The sequence below is a fragment of the Manacus candei genome, unplaced genomic scaffold (genome assembly GCF_025592945.1).
Source record: "Manacus candei isolate 608988 ecotype Guabito, Panama unplaced genomic scaffold, ASM2559294v1 h1tg000014l, whole genome shotgun sequence".
Taxonomy (NCBI): Eukaryota; Metazoa; Chordata; class Aves; order Passeriformes; family Pipridae; genus Manacus; species Manacus candei.
Genome location: NW_026138062.1, coordinates 17,011,464 through 17,025,826, shown reverse-complemented (window position 1 = coordinate 17,025,826; position 14,363 = coordinate 17,011,464). Strand labels below are relative to the sequence as shown.

The following is a 14,363-nucleotide window of genomic DNA, read 5'->3' as shown; positions in this document are numbered from 1 at the left end:
TGTCAGGTGACTAGGGAAAAGGTCTAAAGCACTGGGCATGGCTTACAGATAATTCTTTCAGGCTAGAACTCAGATTAGTTAAAATAAAGGATGACTGCTAGAGTTTAGTAACAGAGTTTGACCCTTGGGTTGCTGCAAACATCCTTCAATTAAGCTCTCTAATCACTGTCTTTAGAAAACCTAGAAAAGGTAGGAAAGATTTTGACCTGATTCATTTTGCGAAAAACTGATGAACTCCCATTAAATGAGCGAAGTCATAACAATATAATGAGTCTCTCTGTGGACATATTCACACTGAATCATAGTACAGATATTCCTAGGCTAGCAGACCTCCACATTTCTGAGTCTTTATGGCTCAGAGGGCAATTGTGCAGTATTACTAGGTCAGGTTTATCTGTGCTGACTGAGCACCACAGCCAGGTCAGGAAGTGTTTTGGATGGATTTTTTTTCTAGTTCAGAGGCAGCATTGTGTGGTTACAGCCAGGCTGCTTTCAAGTTGAATCCTGCTCAGCTAACTCAGATCCCTGCAGCATGATCCCTGGAATACCAAATGCCAAGGGTATTGCAGCTGAAGATAGTTTCTAGTTCCACAAGATGGTGGAAGGGAACAGGTAAAGTTTCAACATTGTACTTTAGAGTTTATATAGTTTATATAGTTTAACTCCATTGAGAAATACATTGGCAACTGCACTGACTCCACTGCAGTTTAACATCTTTGTTGGTGACGAGGACAGTGGGATCAAGCGCAACTTCAGCAAGTTTGCCGACAACACCAAGCTGTGTGGTGTCGTAGACATGCTGGAGGGAAGGGATGGCACCCTGAGGGACCTTGACAGGCTTGAGAGGTGGGCCTGTGTGAACCTCATGAAGTTCAAGAAGGCCAAGTGCAAGGTCCTGCACCTGAATCAGGGCAATTCCAAGCACAGAGACAGGCTGGGTGGAGAATGAATTAAGAGCAGCCCTGAGGAGAAAGACTTGAGGGTGCTGGTGAATGAGAAGCTGAACACAAGCTGGCAATGTGCACTTGTAGCCCAGAAAGCCAGCCCTATCCTGGGCTGCATCATAAGAAGTGTGGCCAGCAGGTCAAGGGAGGTGATTCTTCTGCTTTACTCCACTCTTGTGAGGTCCCACCTAAAGTACTGTGTCCAGCTCTGGGGCCTCCAACATAAGTGGACCTGTTGGAGTGAGTCCAGAGGATGGCCATGAAGATGATCACAGGGCTGGAACACCTCTCCTATGACGACAGGCTCAGAGAGTTGTGATTGTTCAGCCTGGAGAAGAGATGGCTTTGGGGAGACCTGAAAACAGCCTTCTAGTTCCTGAATGGGGCCTACAAGAAAGCTGGGGAGGGACTTTATACAAGGGAATGTAGCAATAGCACAAGGAGTAATGACTTCAAACTGAAAGAGGATAGGTTTACATATTAGGAAGAAATTTACTGTGAGGGTGGTGAGACACTAGCACAGGTTGCCCAGAGAAGTTCAGGATGCCTCATCGCTGGAAGTGTTCAAGGCTTTGAGCAAGCTGGTCTAGTAAAAGGTGTCTCTGCCCATGGCAGGGGGGTTGGAACTAGATGATTTTAAGGTCCATGCCAACCCAGGTCATTCTATGTTTCTATGACTTGAAAGGACTTATATAAAACATTAATGTGAAAAATGAGACAATTTCCTGAAGGTTACATTGCTTTCATAGCCAAGCATTTGATAGGGACAGAACAGGTCCCATCTGAATAAAAACATCTTCAGGACAGAACAGGTCCTGTCTGGATAAAAACTGATATGGGACACTGCTGATCCAAACTTGCCATGCTACCTAATTCAAGAAAGCTGAGAGAAAATTAGAGCTACTCTTGCAAAAGTAGTCATTCATTAGAAAATGCACAACAATGATCCAGCATGCTTGTCAAAATGTGCTGGGTTTACAGCAATAAATACTACTTGATTCAATCAAATGCTAACTTTTTCTTCACTTTTTGCCATTTAATGTGGCAACTAACAATTACATGCTGGATTCAGTACCAAGATTCCTAGGCTCAGTTCAGGCAGAACCTTGTCCTCTGCATTTTGAATCTATCTATCATCTTCTCTAAGTACTGAAATACTAATGCTTGCATTTCTCAACAGTGGACATGCACTAAGAAATACAATTACCTTAAAACACTTCCATGTTCCATTATAAACTTAAGAGAATATAAGCATCCAGTTTCACTGAAAACCAAAATTCTTTCTGGATTTTATTGCATTCTTTGGCTTTATATAAACATAAATAAGGGGGAAAAAATTCTCAGATTAAATAGACAAATAGGAATTTGCAGAAAACAGTATGTACTGCATGCTGTGGTATGCAACTGTTTACAATGCTATGCTGTATAAACTAGTTGTTTTTTGAAAAAGTTCAGTTACATATAAGTAGAAAAAAAATTTAAAAAATCACTGGTATAGCTTAAGTGAAGTCAAAAGCCTATAGGAGGGAGGATTTATACCTAAGGCATTTCATTACCTTTCAAACTAATTGTAGACATTGAGTTCTTTGGGAGAAACAGTACAAAATTTAACAGAAGAGTGTAAGGATTCCTTCTCTCAAGTATTGTGTTTCTGAAGAAACAGACCTCCTCTCTTATTGCAGACAGGATATATAGCACCTTTGTATAGTTTCTTTTATTTTTTTGAAATGTCAGAAAGTACAAAAACAATAACTCTCCCTTACAATGCAGTCCCTTGAATTGCTGCTTGAAATCAGTGCATGGTATAGGGATGTCAGCATTTCCTTTTGTGCAAAGTGGGAGATTCAGTACGGCTCCTACTATTGTTGATAATGGCAAAAAGAGTTCAAGATAACAAATTTCAAGTACACCTAGAAGCATATGAACTCTTTATTCCTAATGAGTCACCATTATCTGCTTCTAAAATTGTGCAGTTCAAGGTTTTTTTTGAGGCACTCTGGAGACTGTGGCTTGAATCTTGTGGTCTTGGAATCAAACCTCTGAGCTGTCGCTGTTGTAATTATGTGGTAGCATCATTGGTTCATTGCTGCCTGCCTCGTTTGTGGCTTCTTTCTTCTCAGAATTTTGTTTCCATTTTAGCAGCAAAATGATAATTGCAATTAAGCAAATGGCAAGGAAAATGGCAGCAGCTCCACCAATGATTGTGACCATGCTGATTCCTGTACTTTGGTTATTCAGTTCTCTGGGGAGAACACCATTGACTGCAACCTCCCTTTGAGAGATCTGTTTCTTGCCAGTGCGATCTAGTGCTATGTGCTGTATGTTTGTTCCTCGGCTGTTTTCCATTCCAATGTCTTTTGCAAGTTCTGGGTCCTGCTCAACTCCCCTCTTCTGTCGTCTCTGTGTAGATGTTCCTGGGCTCCCACCACTAAAGAGCAAGTGGTACTGGTGCTCCACGCTCCTTTTGCCTATTCCACGGTTAGCATTCTCTTTGGAACGGACAGTGTAGATCGTATGAACGTACCACTCCCTACCCAAAGACACCTAGGAAGAAACATTTTTTTGTGTTTAAACACACACACACACAATTTGGACAGCACTATATGCAGGGGAAATCAATCTCTGTTCTGAACTGGTTGCTCGGACAAGCAATTTCAAAATCATGCACAGATAACACCCCACTACGTGCCAATGTACACCAGAGAAGTCAGGTTTTCTGCCAAAATTTTAAGAGGGGTTAGTCTACATTCCTCTCTGCAGCCAGACTCTATGGCTATCAGATGCAGATGAAGACAGCTATGGCCTTGGCATTTTTTCTGTACCATTAGTGTCAAAGGCCATAGAAAGTACCTTTAGCTGTGGACAGGCCACAGAGAAGGACCTTCCAGGCCCTACCTGCCAGTGGATCAGGCCCTGGCTCTAATTCCATCTCACCGTAAGAAAACAATATTTTACTGTATGGTTGAATATTGGAACAGGGAGCCTTGGAGTCTCCTTTGTTGGAAATATTCAAAACACAACCAGACACGGTCCTCGGCAACCTGCTCTAGGTGATGCTGCTTTGAGCAGGGAGTTGGAACAGACAATTTCCACAGGTTCCTGATAACTTCATCCATTCTGTGACTGTGTGAGTCCCTGCAGTCTGTGTGAGATAATACCATCTCCTTTGAATTTCTCTTGTCTTTCCTGGATACATAATAAATTTGTCCCCCACAAGATCCAGTAGGCTTGTCTGAATACTGTCTTGAAGCTACTGACTGATAATGTAAACGGCTGCAGTCAAGTTTTGTTATTGTGAGAAATAACACATTTTTTATTTTACTCTACTTTTTCCAAGTCTTTTTCAGGATATACTATTGTTTCTTCATGTTCTCATTCTTTTGACAATGATGATGAAAAATCACTGCATTACGGATTCTTCACATAAAAAAGATGAGGTTTCATTTTCCTGGAGGTAGATTTTGAAACCCTTTTTATATTGATAAGTAGGCTGTTTTCTTAAATATTCCATTACTTACAATGGGACCTTTAATACTGAAGTTGGTAGGATTAGGATCAAAGTCTCCTCCATACTTTTTCTACTCATTTATACACTTGAGTTTTGCATGTAGTTTTGCAAATACTAAAGAGACAAATAGTGAAGAGACAACTCTTGGATGGGTTATATAGATGAAAAGGATGAATGCACACAGTTGAAGGATTATATATTATTTAGAAGTAGTTGCACCCTTTAGTTATCAATTTTTAGGCTTTCCACTGCTTCACACTGTGTGAGTTTGCAAGGAAAGAATTTTACAGAAAATTCTGAGTATCAACTAGCTTTTGATGAAATTCACTATAAAAGTTATGATTCTTTAATTTTGACTTTGAGAAGTGAGATGGGAAACAATAAAACATTCCTGTGTAACAAGAAACTTATTAAGTTCTTAGGAGAAATGCTTAAGAACAATCTGTAAATTTCTGATTAGTTTGTGGAATTAAACAAGAGAAAAGCAGAGTATCCCACAAAAATGTTTTAATAAGTGCTCCAAATTTATATCTAGTAATTTTTAAGCAATTATAATCGTATTTGACTGTCACTGGAATCAGAATAAATCTTTCTGTTAACTTCAGTATGACTTTCAGTTAACAACAGCACTTGTGCAAGTGTTTCTTTCTTGGTTCAGTACTAATAAGGTAATAGAAATCATACCTGAAATAGAGGAGTTGAGTCTACTTTAAATCCATCAGAGCCTGGCTGTTTAACTAACGGAATTGCTTCAGGATCATCTATTGCAAGTTTTGCATTAAAAAGCACATTTCCAAAGCTTGTGGCTTGTGTCTCTGGTTGAGCCTTGTCCTGTGTGGAGGAAAAATAGTTTGTAAACCACGAATTTATTTCTTCTAGGAAGATATTTACATGCAATGTATAAATTGTGTAATTTACACATGCTATTTTATGCAATCTAGTGAAATACCAAGAGAATAGACATGAGAAATAGTCGTAGTCACATCTGAATTATACTAAATTCTATTTAATCTCTTGCCCGAAGATATTTTTTTTCTGGAATACAAGGGAGAAACACTAGAGAACAATCATAGTTACATTTCTTAAATAAAAAAGATACATAAAAATGGTCTGAAATGAAAGTAAGAAGTCTATTTCCCACCCTAAAGAAGCTACATTTCATTTCATTAACAGACATTCACATAAATTTTTTTAGCTAATTATATAATAATCTTAATTAAAGTTAACTCTAAAAGTTGGGCATCAGGTTTGTAGTTACCTAGCTTATTCTATAGTTATTTTCAGAAGGGAAATTATCTCAGATATTCTAAGCCATCTCTCTTTTCCTATGAATTACAGAGGTGACCTAGATGACTAACTTTACACTATACATTACATTTTGGGTGGCTAAATAGGAAACAGATTCCAATCCTTAACTTGCGTGTCTCCTAAGGCTCTCTCTATAGTCAATGGATATAGACACCACAGAAAAGAAGCCTATCTTGGGATTCTAAGTTAGGTCAAACTCTTATTGAAGGCAGTCCCCAGAAAGATTAAGAATAGAACCAGGAGGGTGAAAGGCAAGATATTGCCTCCATCAGTTCATGTTAGCCTGGAGGCTGAGTTGAAAATTTGGTGCCATCAAGAACATTTTAAAGAACGGTTGGTTTCTGGATAAAAGAGAAGTTAGAAAAAACTTTAAAATATATATGTGCACCCTCCCAGAATTAGAACACTTACCACAATCTTAAATCTGTACAAAAGGGATGGTGAATCAGCAAGGCACCCATATTCAGTGTTGGATGGATTATATTTGGGTACATATCCATCAGCTCCTGTGCACAGGAAAACCTTCTCGATGCTACAGTAGAAGGAATCACCCAAATTCTGCACTGGATCCACCATCACCCGACCATATATGATATCACCTGTAAACAGTGCATAGAGTTCACATTGTATTAGACTGGAACACATAGCCCAGTTCCGAGGCTAAGTTGATAAGCCTAGTCAAGAACCTTAGTGCAATGAGCCCAAAACCTTATTCCTATCTTGTTTTGACTGAAATAGGATCCTGATAGTGAGGAATTCAAATTAAATGTGCATGATCTGTGCACAATTATACCTTCTGAGAAAGCAACATCGCTTTCTTGCCCAAAGCCCATTGAGCCATCAGATAGCCACAGTGTCTTTTTGGAGAGGAGGAACATCTGGGTATTCAAGCTGAACTCAGCAGCCACTGGGTCACTGACCTAAAACACAAAAGCATAAGGCTGTTTAACAAGTATTCTTTAATGACTCTTAAAACATAAGCATGACCTCCCATACATTACTTATCAGCTCCTTACATCTACATGCAAAAATACAGTTTAACAAAAAAGATTTCTTTGTACTAGACATAGTTCATTTTACATGCAACCTTTGGATTATCTGCATCTGTGATATTTGATAGTATTCTAGGTTAGTTTCTTTCCACCACATTTTTCCTAATCCCAGGTAAGGAGGTCCACAGGGCAACTTATGTGGGGATAATATGAGGAAAAGATTTCCCTCAAAAACTTCTCTCCCTCTGACTCATGAGAGCCTGTTTTCTCTATCCCATTTTCATTCTTACACTCAAGTCTCACCTCTGCTCTGATCCTCTGCCAATTATTTAAAGTACACATTGCTGAGGATTTATTTGCAAGCATCAGTTCTTCTGATGTGCTGCAGGATATCAGATGGCGCATGTGAAAATGCACCAAACTGTTTGAACACCTTTTTATGCTAGCATTTATCTTTATATATTTGACACAGTTATCTATGGTTATTCCTTGATTACAAGAATAAAATAAGTCAGTACTATCAGCAGCAGGTTCTCATGGGACCATATAATGGAAGACAGAAGGCAAACTATAAAGGGACATAATAAAAGAGAAATAAATACAATGAACAGAAGAACTGGGGGGGAAGCTAAAGATTAAAAAGATGTGTGTACCTAAATAAACAATGTGGAAGACATACACATTAAAAAAAAAGAAAATAAATAGAGGTCACTAAACTAATAAAAAAATGATAACATATATATGCATATTTATGTACATATATGTATAAGCGTGTGGAAAGGAAGGAAGGAAAACAAAAAAGAAAACATTCTTTCTGGCCCATGGACAAGGGTCCATTTCACAGTATAGTATCAAAACTATCAAAGAAATGGGATTTAGCAAGAAAAATGTATAGCTGAAACATTTTTATAAATGCACTGTTACTCTTCAGAAAGAGTAACCCTACCACCATAGCCTTTTCACAGAAATAACGATTAAAAAAATAATTTCCATTCTCTTGGAATGCTTCCTTCTAAATGCCTGGGATTCAGGCTATTGTGTTGCAGTCCCATAGCTTCAAATACTTGACAGGCACAACTGGTTTCCAGCTGTTTTTAAAAGAGAAACAACAACCATGGCCTCATCAAGCTCTTCCTGAGCAGCGCAAATGTCCACTGAATAAGAAACAAGAAGGATGTATTCAGCTAAAGGACTGGATTTCAGGCACACAGTTTGCAAGAACAGTGAAAGCAATGGCCTGGGTGAATACTGTGTGTATCGCTATGAATACACCTCTTAGGCATTCTATTTTAAATTACTATTTTTATTTCAGTTTTACATGTAAGTCTCAGGGCTGCCAGGAGCCAACACATAGCTGTTATTTATGATAGTAATTTAAGTGTAATTATTGTCATGGGTATTTGAGATGTTTTAAGCAAGACTTCCTAAAAAAATAATCTGTGAGGATCTGCTGGGTGAGAAGAGTAACTGTCAATATACTCTTCCTATTTGCCATGTCCATCAGCTCTGCATATGGATGATCTGGAGACAATGCAGATCACTCGTGGTAAACAATCCCACCTCCATGGGATTAAAGCCCATGTGATAGTTGCCACCTCAAGAAGCAGAGAACTCTTAAGATTGGTCCATCCCAGAGAAGCAAGTATCCTGATTATGGAAGTGTGTCTGTCAGGAAATAGTCATATACATCTAAAAATGGAGATGCTGAAAGGGATAAAGCAAAGCCTGGAGGTTGAATACTGTTAATCTTCAGGAAGTGAGACAGAGTGAGACAATAGTAATACAACCCTCACTAGTGTTTCAGGATACCTGCTTCATTCCTCAGGGACCATGGAGAGAGGAAAAAGGAGATGTGCAGATGATATATGTTAAAGAAGGAAATGTTGAAACTCCAGAGATAAAACACTAAATACATTGTCATCTTGATGTTTGAATCTAAAAATGGTTCCTCACTCGTGAACAGTGAAAAAAATTGTGAAGGAAATTAGAACAAAAAGTTTCCAAGGAAATTAAAACCCTAATATTAAAAATCCCAAGAAAGTAATTCAGTACAGGAGCTGAAGCACTAGACAAAGAATTGGGGGATACAACTCCTGTCCCGCTCCATCATTTTATCACTAGACTTTACAGTCAAATTAATTTTGGTCCAGTTATAACACCTATACTCGCTGATTTCAGAGAGTCACAGAGTGGTTTGGGTTGGAGGGCGCATTTAAAGATTATCTCACCCAACCTCTCGGCAATGGACATGGACGTCTTCCACTAGACCAGGTTGCTCAGAGCACCATCCAACCTGACCTTAAACACTTCCAGGGATGTGGCATTTCACAACTTCCCTGGGAATCTGTGCCAGTGTCTCATCACCCTTATTATAAAAAGTGTCCTCTTTATATCCAGACTAAACCTACCCTCTTTTAAGAGGGTAGATACTGCCTACTGAATTTGTACTATTGTTCTGCTACCAATTGCTGGTTTTTTGGGACCTGCTTTAAGTCCACATAGTGTTTCAATCTATGATCATATGGAACAATATCATGGACCACAGAATTTCCTGAACCTCTTTTACTATGAGTATCTCAAGAAAAAGAGACGGTCTTGGTTTGAAAATTCTTGGTGACGAAGAATTAACTGGCCACAGTCTATGACACTGTTGCAACTTTGTACCTTATGCCTATTTTGAATTGAGGTACCTGAAATTTCCATATACTGTATTATTAAAGCTTTATCTGATATAATGACCCCTATAGTATCTATTTATTCGAAGGCAGTTCTAATTCTTAGTCATAGTTCTAAGTTCTTAGTCATAGGCTACTTCCAGGTGAGAGTTAGGTCTCTCCCTAGGCTACTTTGTCCCTTTTGCAATGATTTTTGCAGGTTTTTGAACTTCCTTTGAAATATCAACATCGTATTGTCTATACACAAGTTGTGGTTTAGCATTGCTATGAATTGCTTTAGAGTCCCTAGAAGCAGATTAAAAATGCCAGACAAAAGCCGAGGTGCTGAACTATTATAAATTCCCCTCACCCACTCCATTCAAACTTTTTCAAAATGTTTTGCTGGTTAACTCTGAGAAGGCAGGTTTCACATCAGATCATGTATCATCCCTCTGCTTTTCCAGGACTTAATGCCCTATCAGGAACCATCTATTCTCCCATAGCTGGCATATTGCCAAATGAAAGCATAAAGACTGCATACATTCCCTTGTGTACTCTAGCTAATTCAACAGAAAAGTGATTGTGAATCCCTGACTGATCTGGATCAGATTCATACTGTAAGATGATTTAATGGCATACATCTGTACTATTAATGAGCATGAAACCACAGCCACACTGTTCCAGTATTAGCTGTATTGGCTCCAAATAACAGAAAAGTATATAATTTCATTTACAGCTGAGCTTTGTGAAAGGTATGCTGTTTGCCTGCTCTTATATTCCCATATGATCCATATTGCTATGGATCAGATTTGTTTCAGCCACTTTTGTGTCCTAAAGCTAAGCACTTTACCAGTGTTGATTATCTACACTTCTTCTACAGTCAGTGAAGGAAGTTATAACTTAGGGCTGAATGGACCTTCCTCTGGAGGACACACTTCTAATACCAGAGACCTACTTCTGATTTTGTGTCAATGAAAACCTGATAATTGTTTTATATTTGCCTAATTACTTGATAAAATTGATTCCTACCAAAGCCAACAGACAAGAAAAGAATTCCCAAACGTTACTATCACATCACAGTAACTAGCCTCCAAGCCTCAAGGTCAGTGACCTTGTTATTGACTATTAAAGACTGGTCACGCATTGAGGAAAAAGTCCATTTATGCTCCTACATTTGCCTTTCCCAGTTGGGTAAAACTGATTATTTAGCAGGAGAAGAGTATGTGCTGTCCCACCAATTTAGAAATGCTTTGTTTATAAGCAAGTAAATTCAGTTTCCAGTGCTATTATTACAAGACCAACACAGGCAATATGGGAATCAAACTAAAAAGAAAACACAACAAAGGTATCATTGGAATGGTACCTGCTGGAATCGGATATCCAGATCAAAAGTGATTGGCTCTCTAGGATTGCAGATCACTGGCAGGCTGTACTCCTGATGTGGAGTAGTGGTACAGGCTATCAGTTTCACGGTGTATGTTCCAGAATAGTCTCGAACCTAAACACAGACAGAGATAAAGAGGTAGCTGTACCACCAGATCCTAGCCAACAGGCTAGGGCAATAGAAGACATAGTGAAGGCTGAGGTTTTACCGCAAAATCTGAGACAAAGCTCCACTGCTGTACTGGTTGGTTATAGGTTGGTTCACTTCGGATGAGGCTGAGGCTAAATGTTAGGCCTGGGTGATCAGTTGACATAACCATGGAAGTTAGAGATGAAGCTAGAAAGATGCCAAGAAACAGATTTGTCACCTTTAGTGTTTCATTGCAAATCTCAGAGCCTGAAAAACATTTCCAGTAATTCATAAACCATAATGCCATAGCTGACGTTAATACCTTTACAGGGCATTGGGTTTTATTAACTGAAATTAACGAACCATTTACAGTCAATTCAGTAGGGTCTCCTTGATTGTTGTTCATGTGTCTGTTCAAGGGTTGCTTTTGGACTGCACAACAAGAACTGTATGAATACTAAATTTAACAGACAGGTAAAACAGTGACAGTGGAAAGGCAAAGATCTATTATATCTGTCCTGTTTTAAACTTGGAATGTCATCCCAGGGAAACATAACATAGTTTCTTTTAGCAATGCAAAGTTTTTGGCACCACCCAATAGGCAAAGCCTAACATACAAAGAGGACAGCTGAGAAAAAGTAGAAGCACTATGAAGGAGTTTTATAGGTTTAAAACCCCCTGAGTTAAACTAAAGGAGATTTCTTAATTGTTTTTTCCCTTCTCATTGTTGTTCAGCAGATTTAATTTAGTTAGATAATCTTTTCCATGGCTGGCATTCATGCTCAGTTTTATGTCCATACACAGAGTCTTACACCTGCAATTATTCTGAATAAAGGCATGAGGTTTAAACAGATTAAATTGCAGGAACAGGTCCTCAGCAATAATTAATTGAATGTCAGCGAGAATGTTATATTAACTGAGTGATACGATGCCTTTTCTTGCTCTCTGAAAAAGGTCTAAATAACCCAGAAAAGTTTCAAGTTAGAAAAGAAATTTTAATGCTATGTAAGTTCCTAGGGCAAAATAACTAAACAGTAATCATAACTACTGGATTAAAACCACAAATCTGTAGATCTCTAATGGACAGAATGGCCTAGATCTTCATCTTTCATGAAACAGACTCTTGATCTGCTTTCTATCACATTCATCCACGTTTCAACGTTTGACAACCTGAACACAGTCATCAATGTCAAGTAAGAAATCTCAAGTAGAGAAAACATCCTTATACAAAAATAAAGTCAGATATCAGTAGCAGAAATAGAAAAAAGTGAATAGCATAAAATTTGGGAGGGGTGTCTTTGTATAGTACTGCTAAAGTGTAGATTACGCTTACCAGGATGGGACATAACAAATAGGCCATGAAACCGGGCTTCAGTCTTGAAGTTGACAACCAAGCGCCCCTCTTCACTAATACGCATGCTGGTTGGGTACAGGGAACCTGGCAGCAAAACAATTAACAAGGTTTGTTCCACTTGCAGATGACAAGTAAATCACACTCCTATGAAACACCAGACCCACTCTTCCATTTCTTGTCATGCCAGCTGTTTGGGAGGGGTCCTGCTGGCACTTTTTGAGTTGTCTCAAGATTATTATCAAACAAGAATTTACGCAGCGAGGCCTAGAGTTTTCACAACAGCTTCCAAAGCACACATAGAATTTCCCGGTGAAGTCATGCTTTCACATGTTACCATGGACCTACAGAGCTGCTCCAATAGCCTGGAAAACATCCACACAGAACAGTCTGTGGTTGTGTTCAGGCAACAGGCATGGTCAACTGTCAGGGGAGTCTGCAGAAGGAAGAATAGCTGCTTCAGAGATACTCTTTAGCAGTGTCTACTGTGCCAAGGCAGGAACCACCAGCATTTAGTTGTAGCAATTGGTTGTGACTTCCACAGCAATTTGTGTTGGGGTGCTTCAATCTGTGAAACTCATTTTGACAGACTTTGCATTGCTGGCAATTTTTGGCATGAATTTGGTCCAAAACACAGGTTTATGCCTTTTAATTTCACATTGCAAGGTCTTGCTTACATGTCAGAAGCGGTTTACGGCTGTAGCTTGCAACAAAGTCCCTTTTTCTCTAGAATTCTGCAAAGCTTCAGAATTCAGGCATTTCCTCCAGTGATCCTTTACAAAGAGCCAGTGATGTACTATCATTCTGCTCGCCAGGAAAAAGAAGGAAAGAGGAATGTTCCCCCATGAATGTGCTGGCAACCAAATGCACTCACCAGTGTGAATGTATACTACCTGTATAAAATCACCTGTACCAATCATATTTATTGGTACATTAGAAATATATGTCTCTCTATATATGTATGAATTATGGTTTTAGAAGACCTTGACTGCTTCACAGTGTTAAGTAGAATTTATGTAGAACAATTATATGAATTTAGAGTTACGGAAGTAAACAAGAAACTAGTTAACTCCTCCATGCTAAGAAAAATAGCTGCTCAAAAAATACTACCCAAATCAGATCGGGATATGCTGGAGGTCTAATCTCAGATGCCCCCCTCTTTATCATATACTTTATCCCAGCTGTTTTCAAAGGGAACTGTCAAAGTTCAGCATCTCCAAAGATCTGGCCATCAGCTTCTCAAAAAGAGAAATAAAAAAAATAAAGCATCAAATACAGGAAATGGCGGCATAGATGCCCCACATAACTCCTGAGACAGAGGATTAGAACTGGTTGTTATTTGGTGACCAGCGCATCACATGATTCTTGGCATGCAGCTTATTCTTTAGGCATGGCATGATGTGCTTTATTCTTCAGGCACTGTAGATTCCCCTTGCCACTCCTCATTTCCTGCTCTTTAAACATAAAAACAGAAATTGCACAGCAATGACTTCTGTCATTCTGTAATCCATATACAGAGTTTGCAGAAACAAAAAATGATTTTATGTTCCCTGGAGTCCTGAAATTGTGTAGGTGCATGTAAATAACTACAGCTGGTGCCTGTATTCTAACTTAGGTTGAGAGATATATGGGACACATGAAGCTTAATGCTGGAAAATACTATGTAAATTTTCATAAACAGAACAACACAGCATAAAGTTGTAACTATATATTATAATCTTGCACACACAACTGTATGTCTCTACTTTTAAAAAATAAATTAACTTTTTACAAAGATAAATTCTGTAATGATATAGTTTGATTTGTTGACTAGTTACACTCACATTTATTGACAGTATCTAACACATTTACAGAATGTTTCACAGTTTACTACTTTAAATGCAGAACAGGTTATTATCCTCATAATATATTTGTTTCTTTTGCATGTTTCACAATGTTTTCAAAATATCAAAAGTTTCTGAACCTGGCAATTCATAGCCAGGAAAAATGGCATCACAGAAAACCTTCAATTTTTTTTCACTAAAGTGCAAACATCTTGTGTGATAACAGAATATGGTTACACAATGTACCTTGAGGTTCTGAGTAGAAATAAT

At 38.5% G+C, this 14,363-nt stretch overlaps 1 protein-coding gene across 1 annotated transcript in view; it reads right to left on the bottom strand.

Annotated features, from left to right (window-relative positions):
* Positions 1-2,842: 2,842 nt before the first annotated feature.
* The window catches only part of FREM2 (FRAS1 related extracellular matrix 2), a 121,007-nt gene continuing 109,486 nt past the window's right edge, over positions 2,843-14,363 (bottom strand). Inside the window, exons 18-24 of the mRNA XM_051780384.1 lie at positions 12,253-12,357; positions 10,999-11,126; positions 10,770-10,904; positions 6,554-6,680; positions 6,172-6,359; positions 5,137-5,283; positions 2,843-3,488 (exon numbers count right to left, since the gene is read on the bottom strand). Coding sequence (XP_051636344.1) covers positions 2,976-3,488; positions 5,137-5,283; positions 6,172-6,359; positions 6,554-6,680; positions 10,770-10,904; positions 10,999-11,126; positions 12,253-12,357 — 1,343 coding nt within the window. The 3' untranslated portion in view covers positions 2,843-2,975. The remainder of the gene's footprint in view (positions 3,489-5,136; positions 5,284-6,171; positions 6,360-6,553; positions 6,681-10,769; positions 10,905-10,998; positions 11,127-12,252; positions 12,358-14,363) is intronic.